Source organism: Chrysochloris asiatica, unplaced genomic scaffold (assembly GCF_000296735.1).
Source record: "Chrysochloris asiatica unplaced genomic scaffold, ChrAsi1.0 scaffold00065, whole genome shotgun sequence".
In the NCBI taxonomy this organism is placed as follows: Eukaryota; Metazoa; Chordata; class Mammalia; order Afrosoricida; family Chrysochloridae; genus Chrysochloris; species Chrysochloris asiatica.
In genome coordinates this window covers 5,288,126-5,309,503 of record NW_006408583.1, presented here as the reverse complement: position 1 = coordinate 5,309,503, position 21,378 = coordinate 5,288,126, and the positions used below count along the sequence as shown (strand labels likewise).

At 37.3% G+C, this 21,378-nt stretch overlaps 1 protein-coding gene across 1 annotated transcript in view; it reads left to right on the top strand.

Moving 5' to 3' along the window:
- Positions 1–21,378, top strand: part of FOCAD (focadhesin) — a 354,257-nt gene that overhangs the window by 162,620 nt on the left and 170,259 nt on the right. The window contains exons 15-17 of the mRNA XM_006864465.1: positions 7,414–7,548; positions 13,531–13,581; positions 14,514–14,597. Of these exons, the coding sequence (XP_006864527.1) occupies positions 7,414–7,548; positions 13,531–13,581; positions 14,514–14,597 (270 nt within the window). The remainder of the gene's footprint in view (positions 1–7,413; positions 7,549–13,530; positions 13,582–14,513; positions 14,598–21,378) is intronic.

The following is a 21,378-nucleotide window of genomic DNA, read 5'->3' as shown; positions in this document are numbered from 1 at the left end:
AAAAATCTGTGGTTATTTTAAATTGTTGGTTTGCAGGTAAAATCTTTTTGTGAATGACTGATTTACAGACAATTCAAACTTGCCCTTTGTTGTTGTTAAGTGCCATTGAGTCGTAGCGTCTCCAAGAAGTGGCGGTGAGCTTGAACCACCAACCTTTTGGTTAGCAGTCCAGTGCTTATCCTATGGCAACATCCCAGAGCTTCCATATCCTTTTCCTTTACTGTTATGTAAATTTGTCCTCACTTTGAAACTACTGAATTATGCTCTTAACAAATCCCTCATCTCAGTCACCTTTGTTTGCTGCACGTTTGGCTTGTAACCACTTAAAAGGCATCCAGCCTTTTCTTGTATTCAATCAGGGCTAAGTAAGAACCCTGTGCACCTGTTCTGTGTGACCTACAAATGTGACTTACAGGCACAGCTAGGGACAGATCTCATTCATAGCCCAGGGGCTGCCTGTAGTGTGTATATTCTCCCATTTCGTTTTGACAATTGTCTCTTTATTTTTGGTGTTTAACAGTCATATATATTATAATGCATTTAGATGTAAGTTTAGTTTTAATTATCTTGCTTAGGGCTTAAATTTGAGAATTCATATCTTTCATTGAGTCTGGAAATTGTCAACCTTTATTGCTTTAAGTACTGTTTTTCTTCATTACTTTTTATACATTTTTTGAAATTTTAAACTATCAGAAAACTTATATAAACACTACAGAAGGCTATACACATGTTCTGATGATCTCCTATTCATTTTGTGGGTAAAGGATGTCTCCCTGACTCTACACAGTACAAGATGGGTCAACCTATGACATCTGTCACTACACATATGAGATTGATGGCCATTTATTAGTTATCTGTACTGATAGTCTAAGAAAGGAGGACACCACACCATGTAAGACTGCACAGGGACTGCGTTTGGGAATAGAGTGAACCAACAGGGGTTGTGAGTGGCAGGCTTTATGGATATTTATTTTATACTATAAACTATAATCTTATTTTTTTATTTCTAGAAGTTCTATTTGGTCTCCCCACCCCATAATGTCATATATTTTCATTGAAAGTTAAATGACTTGTTTTATATCTTCAATTTTTTAAAGTACTTTTGTGCTGCTTTCTACTTGAAGTTCTTAAGGTCTAATCCTGTTGTTTATTTTTGTTGATTCTCACTCATGTTGGGCTGTGTCATTATTATGTATTTTGTAATTTTTTTTATCATCAATATTATTTCTAGAGGGGCTTATTTTATTTTTAGTTTACTCTGTGATAGTCTGTTAAGGTATGTACTATGGAAGTGTCTTTCTAGAGTGGTCCAGGTGCACCAGCAATGTTCCCAGCTGTCAGCCAATTTGTAAGTGAATTTCTCAGTTGAGGGGTTTCTAGTGTACCATTACACTAAGGACACAGCCCTTTAAGGTACTGCTTTTACATGGGAGTTTCAATTATGATTCCCTGTCTTCCATAGACTAATGTTTCTATATGCTATTTATCTTTGGGCATTTAAACTGTTAGCTTATGGAACCTAACAACTTCCTTACAAAATCTATAGTCTCACAGAAAACATTTATCTCTTTATTTCTGGTACATAGTAATACTCTTTTCTTTCTTTTCAGCTCCACCCTATATTTAGTAGTATTTTATAGGTGTGATCTATCTATCTGGATCCAGAAGTCATTCTCTTTTTTGAAAATAGACAGTCGTTAGATAATGAACAATAGAGGCAGAAAAAGTCAATAAATCCAGGACTATGTGAAGTTCAACAACAGACAGCGCACGTCACAAGGCTAATAGATCGGATCCACAGGCTCCAAGAAAGTGTTGTAGCAAGATGGAACTCTGGGATTCTGAAATACTTGATCTTAGTCTCCATGTACAGTACCATTTCCAACATCAGTTTCAAACCTTGCTAGGAATATGACTTGTTACTGATTTTTCCAACCCTAGAGGATGTAGAGTGACTTCCCACACCTCCCCTACAAAAGGCCAACCCCTCTTTGTACTCCTGCAGTTAATGGCCAGGCATCTTTTTATATAGTTCTGCAAAGCATTTTTTATATAGTTTTTTATATAGTTCTGCAAAACATTTGTGATAGTAGAGAGGACTTACTTCCTCATGGTATCTGACTTTTTAGGAAGATTCTAGGGGCAAAACTCAGTGTTATTGACCATCCTCACATCTGAGCTTTCAATGTCTTTCCATCAACTAAAATTAAACATACTTTAAACTGAACTTATCATCTCCATCCCCATCTCCTGGAAATGTGCTCCTTTCATCTTTCATCCCTTTCTTTGTGACTACCACAGTGGATGGGATCAGACGTAATATTTCATTCTGTTGTACATAGATAGGGTTGCTATGAGTCAGATTCAACTCCGCTTCACCTAATAACTGTTCGTTCACTCAGGACTGTAGGCTCAAAGCATCCCACTTTCCTGGGAATGCCTCAGGATCTTTTGAGTCTTTCTTTTTGATCTCAGATTACCGTTCCTTAGTATCCCAGTGCCATCAGTACTTGATAAGTGAAAAAAGCAGACACCCCCCCCCAAAAAAAATAAAAAATAAAAACACAAAACCCAATTCACTGATATCAAGTCTATACCAACTCATAGCCACCTTACGTAGGGTTTTCCAGACTATAAATCTTTGTGGGAGCAAACAGCCTCATGTTTTTGGTGAAGGAGGTAATCTGTTGTATACGTCCTACTGTGTAGGGTAGTAGGGAAAGACAATTGCAAAACATGGTCATTACCTTTAAAGAACTTACTTACTTGAGGAGATAACTGACATATATACTACAATAGTGAACAAGATCAGACAGTAAGTAATTAAATACTAAATTGGGTAGCACAGAATTCCAAGTATTAGAAGCTGGAGTAAAGAAAAGAAAACAATGGCCTGAATCTTCAGAGAAAAGTTAGTTGGGATATAGTATTTGAATTAGGTTTGAAAAACCAGATTGGAATTTAAGAGGCATTTTAAGTCAGGAGAATCCATAAACAACTAATGAACATACCTAGCAGAAAATGTTTGGAAACGTTGGAGTCTGTTTATATGTGGGATACTAATGACTCCTGGTGTGGCGCTGTGGGTTAATGCGCTGAACTGCAAAGTGTGTTTGAACCGCAAAGTTGGCGGTTCAAGCTCACCAGTAGCTCCTCAGAAACTGTATACTGGGTCACTATAAGTCAAAACCAACTTGATAGCACTTAACAACAACAACAATGAGTAATAGGATTAGAGAAAGTTAGGTGCTTACTGTAGCTTTGCATACCAAATGAGTCTTCAACTCTGTCAGTTTCATTTTGTCTCCCAACTCAGAAATTTTTAAAGACTTTTTCCTTTTGGTTCTTGTCCAAACTGCTTTAATATTCTCAGTGCTCAGTGATTCACTAGCCTTTTCCCACTGGTGCTTTTGGTGCCTAGCCCATGTTTTTTTGTGTGTGTTGTGATGAAAGTTTTCCATTTCCCTATGGCTTATCACTCTGATTTCTTTCCATTACTTCTTCAAGTATGAGAGATGAAGTTTGGCTATCCTATCTTCTAAGGAGCATCCTAGCTGAACTTCTTCTAACATAGTTTTGTTTGTTTGTCTGGTAGTTCATGGTCCTTTTAATATTCTTCTCCAACACCGTAATTCAAGTGCATCAATTTTTCTATGGTCTTCCTTATTCATTGTCCAACTTTTACATGCATATAAAACTATTGAAAATACCATGGCTTGGGTCAGGTACACTTTAGCTCTCAGACTGATGTATTTGCTCTTGAATAATTTAAAGAGGTCTTGTGCAGCAGATTTGCCTAATGCAGTGTGTTGTTTGATTTCTTGAGCATTGATAGTGGATACAAGAAAAATTACGTTTTTGACAACTTCAGTCTTTTCTGCAGTTATCATGATGTTATTAATTGGTCCAGTTGTCAGGATTCTTGTTTTCTTTACATTGAGGCACAAACCCATAATGAACCGCTGTGGTCGTTGATCTTTATCAGCAAGTATTTTGTGTCCTCTTTGCTTCTAGCAAGGTAGGTTGTATCATCTGTAAATCACTAGCTGTTAAAGAGTCTTTCTTCAATCCTGTTGCCATCCGTGTTCTTTTTCATGTAATACAGCTGCTCAGAGTATTTGCTCAGATTCTTGGTTTATTTGCTTAGCCATTAGAGAGATGCATATTAAAAGTACAGTCAGATACCATCTTATCTTTCAAAAATGGCATTGATTAAAAAAAAAAAATCCCAATGCTAGTGAGATTATAAGGAGATTGGAACTCTTATAAGTTGCTGGTGGGACTGTAAAACGATACAGCCACTATGGGAAATGGTATATTTCTTATTCAAGAAACTATAAATAGAAATATCTTCTGACGTAGCAATCCCACTCCCTTGGTATGTATCCAAGAGATATAAGAGCAGTGACACAAATAGACATATACACACCTGTGTTCATTGTGGCATTATTCACCACCGTGAGAAAATGGAAACAACTGAAGTGCCCATCAGTGGATGAATAGACTAACAGATCATGGTACATGCATACAATGGAAGACTACACTATGCTATTAGAAAGAATCATGATGAGTTCTTGAAACTTCTGTATAATATAGAGAACATAATGCTGAGGGAAATAAGTCAGTCACAAAAGAATAAATGTTGCGTGGTATCAGTTTTATAAAAAGACATGGAAAAGTCTTTTTATAAATACAGAAAGTAGTGTCTTTTGGTGGTTACCAGGTGGGGGCATGGAAGAATCACTTTTGAGATTATCTGTTATTTTTGTAATTTTTGGTGTTATTTATGTTATTTTTGATGGTGTGAAAGTCAATAACAAATATGGCTGAAGTCTGCACAGTTTGACCAATCTAAATGATGACACTAGGAAGCATACAAGAATAAAAGAGGATTTGGGTAAATTGTATACAGGACAGCCCCAGGTTATGAACATCCAATTTATGTGTAAGATGTATATGAACCAACCCCTGTAAAAGCTATTATAATAAAATTTGAGGTTTATAATAACACATGGGCACTACTTCGCAACATGCACCCATATGTTATTATTTCTGTATTGTGTCAAAACTCTTTTCGTGTATATAATGTTTTTATGCATATAAAGGTACACTGTTGTAGTTGTTGTGAAGTGCCGTCAAGTTGGTTACGAACCATAGCGACCCTGTATAGGATTTCCGTGGAGCAACTGGTGAGCTTGAACTGTCAACCTTGTGGTTCAAACCAATTTTGCAGTCCACTGCATTAACCCACAGCACCACACCAGGACTACAAAGATACACTGTATACTAATTACATAACTATATACTCGGACAAATATTTGACTACAATTAGATATAAACTGTACCTAACTGTTTAGTGTCTCGACTTACATAGAAATTTGGCTTAAAGACTGATTTAGAAACACAACCCATTTGTAATCTTGGGTCTGCTTGTGTACAGTTTTGCAACAGCAATAACGACCAAAAATAAGTGTGTGGCTCCATAAATACACTTGTATTCATACATGTTTGTAGGAAGGCACTTGTGAGTATATAGGTTACATGTGTAGGTATATCTGTAGGCATGCACATACACATATACGTGTTTGTACTTGCGACATATATTCATAAAGCACACTAGGACACACTATGAAAAATGTAACATAGTAGCTGAACACATATGGTATGTAATTGTTGCATGCTATCCAATTGGTTTTGACTCATAGTGACACTGAATAGGGTGTCTGAGAGCAGCTGATGGGGTTGAACTGTCAACCTTGTGGTTAGCAGTCCAGTGTTTATCCTACAGAAATGGGAACCTAATTTTCTGTGTAAACTTTGGCCCAAACCCCAAAGTCTGATATAAAAAAAGTAAAATTCATTATGGTGTCTTCTCCCTTTTTAGTCCTGAAGTATATATTAAACTTTTAACTTACTACCCCATGTAGATTTCATAAATAACTTACATTTCTATATGGTGATAAATTGTGTACTAATTGCCACTTAACATTGGAGGAAAGATTGAATATTGGAGAAAAATTAATCATTGTTGAACTACCTAATTTATTGACATTTTGTTGACAAAAATGTTGACATTTTTCCTGCCTGAGTTTTAAAATTTTAATGAAACATCTATAAAGTCAGGAGATCATCTGTTGTAGTTGGAATTGCCCTTACATAGTGACATTCAATATCTATAAAACGAGATATTGTAATGAACTTTAAGAATTTAAAGAATACTTAGTTTAAGATATTGGATCAGATTTAAAATTAGATAACATTTTTGGGGTGCTGGTGGCATAATGGGTTATGTGTTGAACTACAAAGTCAGTAGTTCAAATTCACCAGTCAGGGAAATAAAATGAGGCTTTCTGCATTTGCAAAGATGTACAGCTTTAGGAATCCTGTACAGGATCGCTATGAACTGGGACCAGCTCAACAGCACACAACAACAGCAACAACAAAGCTTATTTTATTATTTAACAGCCTCTTAAAAATTTTAAAGTAACTTTTAAAACAATAGCTTAAATTATTTAAATAATCCAATTATCCTTCTTTTTCCTTTAAACTCTTAGAGAGTTTTCATTGTGATTTGTTGTTAAGTAGAGTCGAGTTGGTTCTGGCTCATAGGGACCCTGTATAGGTTTCTAAGGCTGTTAATTTTTGTGGGAGCAGGAAACCTCATTTTTCTCCTGTGGAATGGCTGGTGGGCTCCAACAGCTGACCTTTTAGTTCACAGTCCAATATTTATCATACAGAGCCACCATGCTCCCCTTAAGAGTGCTAATTTTATGCATGTTAGCATTCTAGTTTTCTGCATAGTGATGTAGTTTCAGCTGGGGTGAAAAACTGTAACTGTGGATACCTGACTTTAGAAATGTTCTTGCATAATCTGATCCTTTGTTTCAAAGACTGTTTCTTGGATAATGTATATAGTAATTTGGAGTTGGAGTCCTGGTGTGACACTGTGGGTTAATGCACTGGACTGCAAAGTCGGTTTGAACTGTAAGGTCGGCGGTTCAAACTCACCAGCAGTTCCTTGGACACCCTTCACGGGTTCGCTATGGGTCGGAATTGACTCGATGGCATTTAATAACAACAACAACAATCTGGAGTTAATTTTTGTGTGTCTTTAGATAGGGTGGGGAAGGAATGGAGAGAGACTGACTGACTGATTGACTGATTGATTGATTGATTTGCTTTTTTGTTTAAAGTAGTAAAAAAGCAATTTTGTGAGCCAGGCTGGATCTTCTTCAACAGTTTATTTATTAGTTTAAATAATTTCTTCTGAATTATTCATTCGTATCCTAATTTAGGAATGTTCTTGTTCTTTCCTTAACCTTCCTGAGTATAAGTCAGTACTCTTAACCAACAGCTCCATATGGGTTAGGATTTATTTAGGCCCTAACTAACGAGTTTTTATTTGCTTTGCAGGTTGTTTGCATTCGTTCTACTTGGAATGCTCTTTCCCCAAAGTTGAGCTGTGACACAAGACCTCTCATTTTAAAGACACTCAGTGAATTGTTTTCTCTGGTTCCTTCCTTAACAGTCAATACTGTTGACTATGAGGTATGTATGGGTGTTGCTCCGGTTAGTTTTTTCTGTACTGGAGAGATGTGTGTGATGGAATAACTTTTAGAGTAACTATTTTTCATCTTTTAATTTGTAAAAGCCCTGTTGTTATTTGTGTTCTGAGAACATGTTGATACGTATGGACCATAGGAGTAGGAGGGTATCTACCCTTATTAATTCTGTGGCTCTCAGAATCACTTACATCCAGGACACCAAGTTTTCTCATTTGTCAAGCAACAAACTTAGTGATAATCTGCTGCATTATTACAGTGATGGGTAAGATTTTTACAAGTCAAAACAGCATTTCAAAACTCACAGAATTCATAAGGTCAATACTTTAAATTTATGTTGTTAATGTTTTAAGCTCTAAAAATAACTTACAGAGATGTTCTCAAAGGTAAGGAATACTTGCCCAATAGTAGAGATGGATTGCCATTTGTAATTTGCATGTAGACTTTCCACAGAGGTTTGATTATCCATGTTAGTTCACATTTTAAAAATATCTACAATTTTTAATAAAGACCCCTATAAAATCAAGTTGTCTTAAATGAGGAAAATAATTCTAAGATAGTGTTTGTCATTTAGATGAACTGAAACACTTAATGGAAGAGTCTTTTCTAAAAGATTCATATATTACTGCCTAACATTGTCTTTAGTATCACTGTTCCAATGAAATGAAGAGTCAGAGTGTGGATAATTACATTTATGTCTCTACTTTCGTAAGCCATAATCTCTTTCATAATTACCTTTTTATCTGTCCTTCAAATAGTAGCAATTAACCTTCACTTGCTGTCTTGGTGAACTTTGAATCTGATTTATTACTTCATATACTGATAAACTGCTACTTCATAAGCTTACAATAATGTTGCTGTTTGGTGCTGACAAATCAAATCCGACTTATAGTGACCCTTACAACAAAACACTGCCCAGTCTTATGCCATCCTCACAATTATTGTTATCTTTGAGCCCATTATTGCTGCCACTAAGTTATTTCATCTCATTGGAGGTCTTCCTCTTTTTCATTGACCTTCCACTTTACCCAACATGATGTAATGCTGGAAGAGTGTATTAGGAGTTGAACCTTTCAAGTTGGAAGGCACTAAAAGTGCTACTGGAGAAGAGCTGCCTCCTCAAAGTAGAGTTGATCTTAGTTATATGGATGGAGCAAAGCTTTGGGGACCTTTGTTTGTTGATGGGACACAACTCAAAATGAGAAGAAACAGCTGCAAATATCCATTAATAATTCGAATGTGGAATGCATGAAATGTGAATCTAGGAAAATGCAAGTAATCACAAATGAAATCAATGTATAGATCAGTATTGTAGGCGTTAATGGATAGATGTTGGCTATTTTGAATCCAACAGTCATATGGTTTGCTATGCCAGGAGCAACAAACTAAAGAGAATGGTGTTATATTCAATGTCTAAAAAAGCATTTCAGAATCTATGTTGAAGTACAATGCTATCTGTGATAGGATAATATTCATAATACCTATAAGGAAGACCAGCTAATACCACTACTATTCAAAGTTATACACTACCCACTAAAGCCAGTGATGATGAAATTGAAGAATTCTGCCAACTTCTTCACTCTAAAATTAATAAAACATACAATTAAGATGCATTGATATGTGATTGGAATGTGAAAGTTGGAAACAAAGACAAGGGATCCATAGTTGGAAAATATGGCCTTGATGTTAGAAATGAGGCTGGAGATTGCATGATAGAATTTCATGCAGATACCTTTTGTAAACAACACAAACAGCAACTATACATGTGGACCTCACCAGATGGAATAAACAGGAATCAAACTGACTACATATATAGGAAGAGACAATGGAGAAGTCCAATATCATCAGCCAAAACAAAGCCAGAGCAGATTGTGGAACAAACTGCCAATTATTGCGATGCTAGTTCAGGTTGAAGTGGAAGAAAATGTAAACAGGTCTACAAGAGCCAAATTATGGCCATGAGTATATCCCACCTGAATTTAGAGACCATCTCAAGAGCAGATTTGATGAATTAGCCACCTCTCACGAAAGACCAGAAGAGCTGTGGGTTGATGTCAAGAGCATCATGCACGATGAAAGCAAAAGATCATTGAAAATACTGGAAAGAAAGAAAAAAAACCAAAATGAATGTTAGAAGAGACTTACTCTTGAATGTACAGTATCTAAAGTGACTAAAAGAAATGATGAAATAAAAGAGCTGAACAGAAAATTTCAAAAGGCAGCTCGAGAAGACACAGTAAAGTATTACAATGAAATGTGCAAAACAAAACAAAAACAAAACGCCTGGAGCCAGAAATCCAAAAGGGAAGCATTTCTCAGTCAGAACTGAAAAAAAAAAAAAAAAAAAAATCTACACCTCAGTTGCAATATGGAAGTATTCTGTGGGAAAAATACTGGGTGACGCAGAAAGCACATAAATAAGATGGAAGGGATTCTAAGAGTCGCTGTAACAAAAATAATTGGTCTGTGTGCAACCATTTCAAGAGGTAGCATTGATGGAGAATTGATAGTATTGAAGGAAGAAGTCTCCAGGAATTGATAGAATACAAATTAAAATGTTTCAGTAAACTGATGCAGCATTGGAGGTGCTCGCTCACCTATGCAAGAATTGACCAAAGTGATTTGGTCAACCAATTGGAAGAGATAAATGTTTGTACCCATTCCAGTGGAATATGGAAATGATCTAACAATATTATTAATTTCACATACAGGTAAGATTTTGCTGAACATAATTAAAAAACTATTGCAGCAATACATTGACAGGGAGCTGCCAGAAATTCAAATTAGATTCAGAAGACATGGAACTAGGTATATCATTGCCGACCTCAGATGGATCTTGCCTGAAAGCAGAGACGACCAGAAAGTCATTTACCTGTGCTTTATTGACTATGCAAAGGCATTTTTGACTGTGACATTGAGATGCTAGTTTGTTGTTATCAAGTGCCTTCAAGTCAGTTCCGGCTCATAGCAACTCTGTATAGGATTTCCACGGAGCAGTTTATGATTACATTTATAAGCCTAACCACTGCTTACTGACCTCCTCAGGTCCTAGTACAAATGTCACTAGCATCTTGCATGCCACTGTTCCTGATTCTGTACTCAGAAGAGAGTTCTCTCTTCTCTAAACTGCTATAGAACATTGTTGTTAAGTGCCATCGAGTCGGTTCCTACACATAGCAACCCTATATAGGGTTTCTGAAGCTTTTAAATCTTTGCCACAATAGAAAGTCTCATCTTTCTCCTGTGGAGCTGCTGGTGGCCTCGAACCACAGACCCGTGGTTCCCAGCCCAGTGCTTATCATACAGAGCTGCCACACTCCCACTATAGAGCATAATACACTTTTTATCTGGTATGGCTATCTATGTGGATCATGACATACTATGGATAACATTGTAAAGAATGAATATTCCAGATCACTTATTGTACTCATGAGGATCCTATACTTAGACCAAGAGGCAGTTGTTTCAACAGAACAAAGTGATACTAGATAGTTTAGAAGTCAGGAAAGGTGTGTGCCAGGATTGTTTCCTTGCACCCTATTTACTCAATCTATAGGCTGAGCAAATAATCTGAGAGACTGATTGTATGAATAAGAGCATGGCATCAGGATTGGAAGAGACTATTGACAATCTGTGATATACAGACGACACAGCCTTGCTTGCTGAAAGGGATGAAGTCTTGAAATACATATGCCTTCAGTATGGATATCACCTCATTGTAAAGAAAATGAAAATCCTCACAACTGGACCAGTAAATAACATCATGATAGAGAAAAGCTGTCAAGGATTTCACTTAACTTGGTTTCACAATCAAAGCACATGGGAGTAGCAATGAAGTCTTGAAGTGACATCTCACATTAGGCAGTCTGCTGCACAATACCTCTACAAAGTGTTAAAGAGCAAAGATGTCAGTCTGAAGACTAAAGTGTCCCTGACCCAAGCCATGGTATTTTAGTCACCTCATATGCATGTGAAAGTTGAGCAATGAATAAGAAAGACCATAGAAGAACTGATGCATTTGAATCATGGTGTCAGCAGAGAATACTGGAAGTACTGTGGACTGCCAGAATAACAAACAAGTCTGTCTTGGAAGAAGTATGGTCAGAATGCTCCTTAGAAACAAGGCTGTTGAGACTTCTTGTCTCGTAGGTTGTACATGTTGTTAGAATGGACCAGTCCCTAGAGAAGTAAATCATGCTTGGTAAAGTGGAGAGTCATCAACAATGCAGAAGACTTCAGTGATATGGACTGATACACTGGTAGCAACAATGAGTTGAAACATTGTGAAGGGGATGTAGTACTGCGCAGTGTTTCACTATGTTGTGCAGAGGGTCGCTATGAGTCTGAACCTACTCAATGGCACCTAACAATAACAAGAGCATAGCTACCTCCAAACTTAAAAAATTTTCTTTTCTTGGTTCATGTCATTCCTTCTATCTAAAATTCCCTTATTTTCATCTTTATTTTTAAACCTTTTTTAGAAAATAAATGATTGATCTAACTCATTCCTTTCTTTGAGGGTTTATCTGCAAGCAGCAGTCTATGATTTCTAATGTACTTTATCCATGCCACTCTTAGGACATTTCTTTCTGTTTTATACATGGAGCTGTGGAATAATGCACTGAACTGCAAGGTCAGTGTTCAAACTTACTAGCTGCTCTTCGGAAATCCTATACAGGGTCGCCATGAGTCAAAACCAACTTAGCAACAACAGCAACACATGTAGTATTAGAATATGTTATTGTTTAGTGCCTTCAAGTCATTTCCGAGGAGCAACTGGTGAGTTAGAATTGCTGACCTTTCGGTTAGCAGTACAGTGTTTATACTACAGTGTTTATCCTATAGCGCGACAATTATTTTTTAAATTCAAACTTAAGCCTGTGAAGAAAGATTCCGTGTTTAAATTACAGTGTATTTTCTGAACTTGCACAGTCCTGGGTATATTAATTAATTTATAGTATATTTATTAGATCTGTAATTGGTTTTAGAGATGAAGAAACCCTGCTAGTGTAATTAATTACTGGCTGTGCTGCTAACCACATGGTCAGCAGTTCAAATCTACCAGTCACACTATCGAAGAAAGATGAGGTTTTCTGCTCCTGTGAAGACTGACTGCCTTGGAAGCCACCCTGTAAAGGTCAACACCGACTCAGTGGCCCACAACCACCACAAGCTCTTAAAGATGGAATCCTGATATGGCACTCTAGGATAAGCACTGCAAGGTCCGTGGTTCAAACCCACCAGCCACTCCTAGGAAATCCTATACAGGGTCACTGTGATTCAGAAGCAATTCTACAGCACTTAGCAACAATAGACCTTACAAATATTAACAAATGATAATAGTACCTCACACACAGATAGCCATACCAGATAGAAGGTGTGCAATGTTCTATAGTGGGAGTGTGGTGACTCTGTGTGATAAGCACTGGACTGGGAACCACAGGTCTGTGGTTCAAGGCCACCAGCAGCTCCACAGGAGAAAGATGAGACTTTCTATTGTGGCAAAGATTTAAAAGCTTCAGAAACCCTATATAGGGTTGCTATGTGTAGGAACCGACTCGATGGCACTTAACAACAACAATGTTCTATAGCAGTTTAGAGAAGAGAGAACTCTCTTCTGAGTACAGAATCAGGAACAGTGGCATGCAAGATGCTAGTGACATTTGTACTAGGGCCTGAGGAGGTCAGTAAACTGCTCCGTGGAAATCCTATACAGAGTTGCTATGAGCCGGAACTGACTTGAAGGCACTTGATAGCAACAAACTAGCATCTCAGTGTGTTTAAATAGCCAGGTTTTTAGATTATGAGCTTATTGCTAAGAATTATCATTTTATAATTTAATGGGTAAATACAGATTAAGTCAATTATTGGTGGTTTAATTTTCAAAGTGACTAACTTTTTGACTTGGTTAAGATTGTTTTCTCAGCTTTATTGTCAAAATGTGTTCTGTTGTTTGTTTACTTTTCAGAATTTTAAAGTTCAAGTCCTCAGCTTCCTCTGGACTCACACACAAAACCAGGTATTACCACACAGGGAGTCAGCAAACAAAAGAAAGTTGGGACAAGATGTATGAAATGAGACTTTCTGAATAAATGATACCATGCTTTGAACTGTTGCATTCAGGATTTTCCAAAATTATGATTATTAATAAGTTTAAGTTTTAAAAAAATTATTCTCAGTTTATGCCCACTAATACACAACAACAGCACATTTTTGTATAAAGTGAACTCAATATTTTGTGTATCTGACAATGTGAAAGAATGTTGTCTTGATCTCATATTTTTATCTGTTTTACCCCTTCTGTCACCAATAAGCCTATCACACAAAGAAACAAAAAATTCAGTCCAATTTTTTGTTGGGCTTTTCAGTCAAAGAGTATAGAGTATAATGAAGAGTGCTTACTGGCAGTACCTATGCTGGATGACAGAACTTAAATTCCAAATTATTGACTTGCCTTGTTTGTTAGTAAGTGGACAATCAGATGAAACCCATGCTTGTCAGACTCTTGACATTCTTATTCCTTCTGCCAAGCCATATTACTTCATGGGAATCTCAGCACTTATGAGTTATTTTATGTTTAATATCCAACCTGGGATAAAAATTCAGTTGTCTCATCCTTTTCCCAATGATATTTTCTTTCTATTTTGTAAATGGGACATGTTCTTCAGAGCAATCTTTAATGCAGTTTTTTTCCCCTGATTTGTTTTTATTTCTTTCTCCTCAGACCCATTCACTCTTTCCTTCATATTTACTTTAGAAATGAAGTTAAAGTCATTAATCTCTTTTCTAAAATTGCTGAGTATATATCTGTTTTGGCCAAAGCAAGACTTAAATACCATTTCAAAACGCAAATTGTAAAACCTGGGGACTGCTGATGGATGATGATCTTTCGTCTTCCTGATTGACACTCAACATGTTTTTCTTTGTCTGCTTTTCTTTTACCCCATCTAGGACCCAGTTGTAGCAAAGGCTGCATATAAATCTCTGTCACACTTTAGTGCTGGGGAACATACCATTCTTCACCTGCCTGAACAGGTAGGCATTTCTGCTTTCCCTTACTGAATGCTGTGTATGTAACTCTAGATATGTTGTCCATAAAAGAGTTTGTGTTTGCTATTTTTTTAATATGTAAAAGGCTATAGCGGTATTAGATTTCCTAGATGATTATTTTAAATCTCTTTGGATCAGATGTAAGATACGTATGGTGCAAATGAAGTTCTGCTGAGGAAATGATATTGGAGACTACATAATACAATTTTGCAATATCAGTGACTTATTCATTGCAAATACCATTTTCAGCATCATAGAAGGTGACTATACTCATGGATCTCACCATATGGAATACACAGGAATCAAACTGACTACATCTGTGGGAAGAGTTGATGGAGAAACTCAGTATCTCTAGCCAAAACAAGGCCAGGAACAGACTGTGGAACAGACCATCAAGTTCTCATATGTAAATTCTCATATGAAGAAAATTTAAAAAGAAGTCCACGAGAGCCAAATATGACCTAGAATGTATTTCTCCTGAACTTAGAGACCATCTTATGAACAATTTGATTCATTAGACACTAATGACCAAAGATTAGAAAAGCTGTGGGATGGCATCAAGAACATCATCCAGGAAGGAAGCAAAACGTCATTAAAAGGATAAGAAAGCAAGAATATACTAAAATTGATGTCAGAAGAGACTCTGAAACTTGCTCATGGACATTGTTGTTGTTAGGAGCCATTGAGTCAGTACTGACTCATAGCGACCTTATGCACAGCAGAACGAAACACTGCCCGATTCTGGGCCAACCTTACCACTGTTGCCATGCTTGAGTCCATCGATGCTGCCACTTGGTCAATCCATCTCGTTTGGGGTCTTCCTCTTTTACTCTGACCCTCCACCTTACCAAACATGATCTCCTTCTCCAGCAACTGGTCCCTCCTGACAATATGTCCAAAATATAAGAGACGAAGTTTGGCCATCTTGGCCTCCAAGGAGCACTCTGACTGCACTTCTTCCAAAACGGATCTATTGGTTCTTTTGGCAGTCCGTGGCACTTTCAATATTCTCCTCCAACACCATAACTCAAAAGCATCAATTCTTCCACGGTCTTCCTTATTTACTGTCCAGCTTTCGCATGCATATGAGGTTATTGAAAATGCCATGGCTTGGATCAGGCGCACCTTAGTCCTCAAGCTGACATCTTTGGTCTTCAACACTTTAAAAAGGTCTTATGCAGCAGATTCGCCTAATGCGATACGTCGTTTGATTCCTTGACTGCTGCATCTGTGAGTGTTGATAGTTGATCCAAGAAGAATGAAGTCCTTGTTAACTTCAGTCTTTTCTCCGTGATCAGAATGTTGTTTATTGGTCTAGTGGTGAGGATTTTTGTTTTCTTTACATTGAGATGTAATCCATACTGAAGGCTGTGCTCTTTGATCTTCATCAGTAAATGTTTTAAGTCCTCTTCACTTTCAGCAAGCAAGGTTGTATCATCTGCATATCGCAGATTGTTAATGAGTCTTCCTCCAATCCTGATGCCACGTTTTTCTTCATAGAACCCAGCTTCTCAGATTATTTGCTCAGCATACAGGTTGAATAAGTATAGTGAAAGAATACAACCTTGTCACACACCTTTTTTTAATTTTAAAACATTCAGTGTTCCCACGTTCTGTTCCAACAACTGCCTCTTGGTCCATGTACAGATTCTTCATGAGCACAATTAAGTGTTCCGGAATACTCGTACTTCGCAATGTTGTCCATAGCTTGTCATGATCCACACAATTGAAAGCCTTTGCGTAGTCAATAAAGCACAGGTAAACATCTTTCTGATATTCTCTGTTTTCAGCTAAGATCCATTGGACATCAGCAGTGATATCCCTTGGTCCACAGACTCTTCTGAATCCTGCTTGAACCTCTGGAAGTTCTCTGTCAGTGTGTGATTGTAGCCGTTTCTGTATTACCTTTAGCAAAACTTTACTCGCATGGGATATCAAAGAGATTGTCCGATGATTTGCGCTTTCTTTTCGGTCACCTCTCTTTGGAATGGGCACCAATACGGATGTCTTCCAATCAGTCTGCCAGATAGTTGTTTTCCAAATTTCTTGGCAGAGATGAGTGAGTGCCTCCTGTGCTGCCTCATTTTCTTGAAAGATTTCAATTTTATATTCCATCAATTCCTGGTACCTTGTTCTTTGCCAATTCCTTCAATGCACCTTGGACTTCCTCCTTCAGTATCATTGTCTCTTGATCATATGCTACCTCTTGAAATGGTTGAACATTAACCATTTCCTTTAGGTACAGTGACTCTGTGTATTTCTTCCATCTTCTCTTGATGCTTTCTGCATCATTCAATAATTTGCCCAGTGAGTCTTTCAATACAAAAGTTGAGGCTTGAATTTTTTCTTCAGTTCTCCCAGCTTGAGAAATGCTGAGTGTGTTCTTCCTTTTTGGTTTTCTGATTCCAGATCTTTGCACATGTTGTTGTAATATTTGGCTTTATCTTCTCGAGATGATCTTTGTAATTTTCTATTCCAGTCTTGGACCTCCTCATTTCTTCCATTTGCTTTAGCATCTCTACGTTGGAGAGCAAGTTTCAGAGTCTCTTCTGACATCCATTTTGACCTTTTCCTTTTTTCTTATCTTCTCAATGACTTTTTCCTTTCTTCATGTATGATGTTCTTGATGTCATCCCACAACTCTTCTGGGCTTTGGTGTTTAGTGTTTAACGTATCAAATCTGTTCTTTCAGATGATCTCTAAATTCAGGTGGGATATATTCAAGGTCATATTTTGGCTCTCATGGACTTGTTTTCATTTACTTCAGCTTCAGTGTCTATTTGTATCTGTGTAATTGATGATCTGTTTCAGTCTGCCCCGGGCCTTGTTTTCACTGATGATATGGAGCTTTTCTGTCGTCTCTTTCTGCTGATGTAGTCAGTTTGATTTCTATGTATTCCATCTGCTAAGGTCCATGTGTATAGTTGTCTCTTATGCTGTCTAAAGAAGGTATTTGAAATGAGCAAATCATTGGATTTGTAGAATTCTATCATGCATTCTCTAGCATCATTTCTATCACCAAGGCCATATTTTCCAACTACTGATCCTTCCTCTTTGCTCCCAACCTTTGCATTCCAATCACAAGTAATGATCAACACATCTTGATTGCATGTTTGATCATTTTCAGATTGAAGCAGTTGATAGAATTCTTCCATTTCATCCTCACTACCTTTAGTGGTTGGTGTGTAAATTTGAATAATAGTGGTATTAACTGGGCTTCCCCAGGATATTATCCTATCACAGACATAGTTGTACCTCATGACTGATCTGGATATGTTCTTTTTAATGATAATGCAACACCATTCCTTTTCAATTTTTCATTCCCTCCATAGTAAACCATGTGGTTGTCAGATTCAAAATGGCCAATGCCAGTCCATTTCAGCTCACTAATGCCTAAGATATCGATGTTTATGCATTCCATTTCATTTTTGACAACTTCCAATTTTCCCAGATTCATACTTCGTACATTCCATGTTCTGATTTTCAATGGATGTTTACAGCTGTTTCTCTTCATTTTGAGTTGTGCACCATCAGCAAATCCCACGGGCTTTACTCCATTCGCGTCATCATGGTCAACTCTACTTTGAGGAGGCAGTTCCCCAGTCGCATTTTGAGTGCCTTCCAACCTGAGGGGCTCATTTTCTGGTACTATATCTGACAGTGTTTCTCTGCTATTCATAAGATAATCAGTGACTAAGTATCCAGAACTAGTTCGTCACTCTTTCTTCCTAGTCTGTCTTTGTCTTGAAGCTCATCTGAAACCTGTCCACCATGGATGCCTCTGCTGGTATCTAAAATACTGGTGGGATAATTTCAGAATCATAGGATTTCACAAGCCACCACAGTATGATAAACTGACAGACGGTGGATGTTTGGTTTTAAGTGGAAACTGTCACTTTAAATTTTGGGGAGATCTGTACGCATGCATAGTAGAACCCTGCAGGGGTGTGGGTGGGGTGTACATTTGCTCAGACATCCCCTCTAGTCACCAGAATGGAGGTGTGCAGACAGTGAGAGACCAATGAACAGATACCAAAACAAAGAATGTCCACACCTGTATCTCCGTGGTTCTGTCAGGCGTTCATGGTTGTTGTGATCCTTCCCCGCTTGGTCTCTCCCAAAATGGTGGCTCCAGGAGCAGCTGAGCATCTTGAATTAGAAAACAATAGATTTCTTGATTGTTCTACATAAATAGGTAAGATGCAGGATCGGGTAGACGTGCAATAAGGAGCTCCGTCAGCAACAACATAGAATACCGGACCAAGCAGGCTCATGGATGGGGCTAGAACTCTGATCCACACATAAAGGAATATTTAGAAGATTGTCAGGCTCTTGAGCAGAGAGGGAAGTTAAAGCAAATGGAAGAAATGAGGAAGTGAGAGAGCTAAGCAAAAAAATTGCAAAGAGCAGCTCAAGAAGACAAAGTCAGTCAGGTAGTGTAATGAAATGTTTAAAACCTGGAGTTAGAAAACCAAAAGTTAAGAACATGGTCAGACATTTCTCAAGTGGGAAGAAGTGAAGAAAAATTCAAACATCAACTGAAAACATTGAAGGATCCTGTGGGTAAAATATTGAATGATGTGGAAAACATCAATAGAAGATGGAAGGAATACACAGAGCTACTGTACAGACACAAAAAAAGTTTGATGTTCAATCATTTCAATAGGTAGCATATGATCAAGAACCAATGGTACTGCAGGATGAAATCCAAGATGCATTGAAGGCGAAAAACCAGGCTTCAGGAATTAACAGAATAAAAAGTAAACTCTTTCAACAAACTGATGTAACGCTGGAGGCATTCGTTCCTCTGTGCCAAGAAGCTTGGAAGACTGCTTCCTGGCCAATCAATTGTAAGAGATCCATATTTGTGCCCATTCCAAAGAGAAGTGACCCAAAGCAATATGGAAATAACTGAACAATATTATATGCAGTTGAAATTTTCCTGAAGATAATTAAAAAACAGTTGCAACAGTACATCAACAGGGAGCTACCAGAAATTCAAGCTGAAATCAGAAGAGGACTTATAATAATGGATGTCATTGCTAATGTCAAATGGATCTTGGCTGAAAACAGCATGCTAAGGCTTTCAACTGTGTGGGTCCTGACAATATGAATAACTACATGAAGAATGGATATTCCAGAACATTTCATTGCACTCCTGAAAACCAGTACGTAGACCAAGAGACAGTTGTTTGAACAGAACAAGGAGATACTGAATAGTTTAAAATCAGGAAAGATGTATTGCCAGGGTTGTATCCTGTCACCATACATATTAAACTTGTAGGCAAAGCAATTAATCCAAGAAGCTAGATTAAATGAAGAAGAATGTGGCATCACAATTAGAGAAAGACTCATTAATAACCTCCAATGTATAAATCATACAACCTTGCTCTCTGGGAGCAAAGAGGACTTAAAGTACTTACTGATGAAGATCAAAGACCACAGCTTTCGGTATGGGTTGCACCTCAATGTAATGTTAACCAAAAATCCTCACCACTGGACCAATTAATAAAATTATGGTAAATGGGGAAAAAAATTGAAGTTGTCAAAGACTCCATTTTACGTGGATCCACAATCAACACTCATGGAAGCAATAGTCAAAAATCAAATGATGCACTGCATTAGGCAAATCTGCTGCACAAGATTTCTTTAAAGTGTTAAAGGACAAGGATATCAGTTTGAGGACTAAGGTGCACCTGACCATTTTCCATAGCTTCATATGCATGTGAAAGTGGGCCACTGAATAAGGAACACAACAGAAGAATCAATGCATCTGAATTATGATGTTGGAAAAGAATATTGAAAGTACCAGGGACTGATCAAAGAACAAACAAAACTGTGTAGCCAGAATGCTCTTTAGATGTAAGAATAGTGATCTTCTCTTATACTTTGGACATGATATCAGGAGATGCCATTCCCTGAAGAAGGACATCGTTCTTACTATAGTGGAGGGTTAGTGCAAAAGCAAAAGACCCCCAATAAGATGGATTGATGTAGTGGCATCAACAGTGGGCTCATACACAACAATTGTGAGGATGGCTCACTACCAAACAGTGTTTTCTTCTGTTGTACATAGCATCTCTATGAGTTGGAACCAACTGGATGGAATCTAACAACAACATCCACATAAAGGAGGCTAATAACAAACTCTTCTAAAACCAATGCTTAAGTGAGGCTAAATTTCTCATATTGTTGGAGACTTGTAAAGTCTGATTGACCAGCTTGGATGCAGTTTTCACAAATGGAAAGGCTTAAGAAAGATATTCTGTGTCTTGTAAAATTAAAAATGAGACTTCAGTGTCTACTGCAGTAACTAGCAATGTGCAGAGCTGTTAAAAGGAAGAAGAAGAAATAACTGTACAAATAAATTTAATATGTAAATTTCTTCCCACAGATTAGCTACAGCATCTGGAGAGTTGCCTTTTTTATTATTGTTATTTTAAATTAGAAATTGCTCATTCAGATCACAGCATAACAGTTACCTTTATTTTTAGCAATTATTTCAGAAATATTCCTGTTAGAGTAATAGCTTTTATTAAATAACTCCCACAAGCTCTCAACTGTTTAAGCTCTATCTTTAAAAATATTGACATGATTTTATTTCTCCCTACCTTAGGGTCATTCTCAGTCTCTGCTTATGTTTGTTAGAATTTATATTCAATTAATGCTATACTTGCTCAAATGTTGGCTACTCCTTTAATCCAATTCTTGTAAAGTCTCTAATTCTTGAATTGCCTGAAAATAACTCTTTGTACCTTCTAACAGA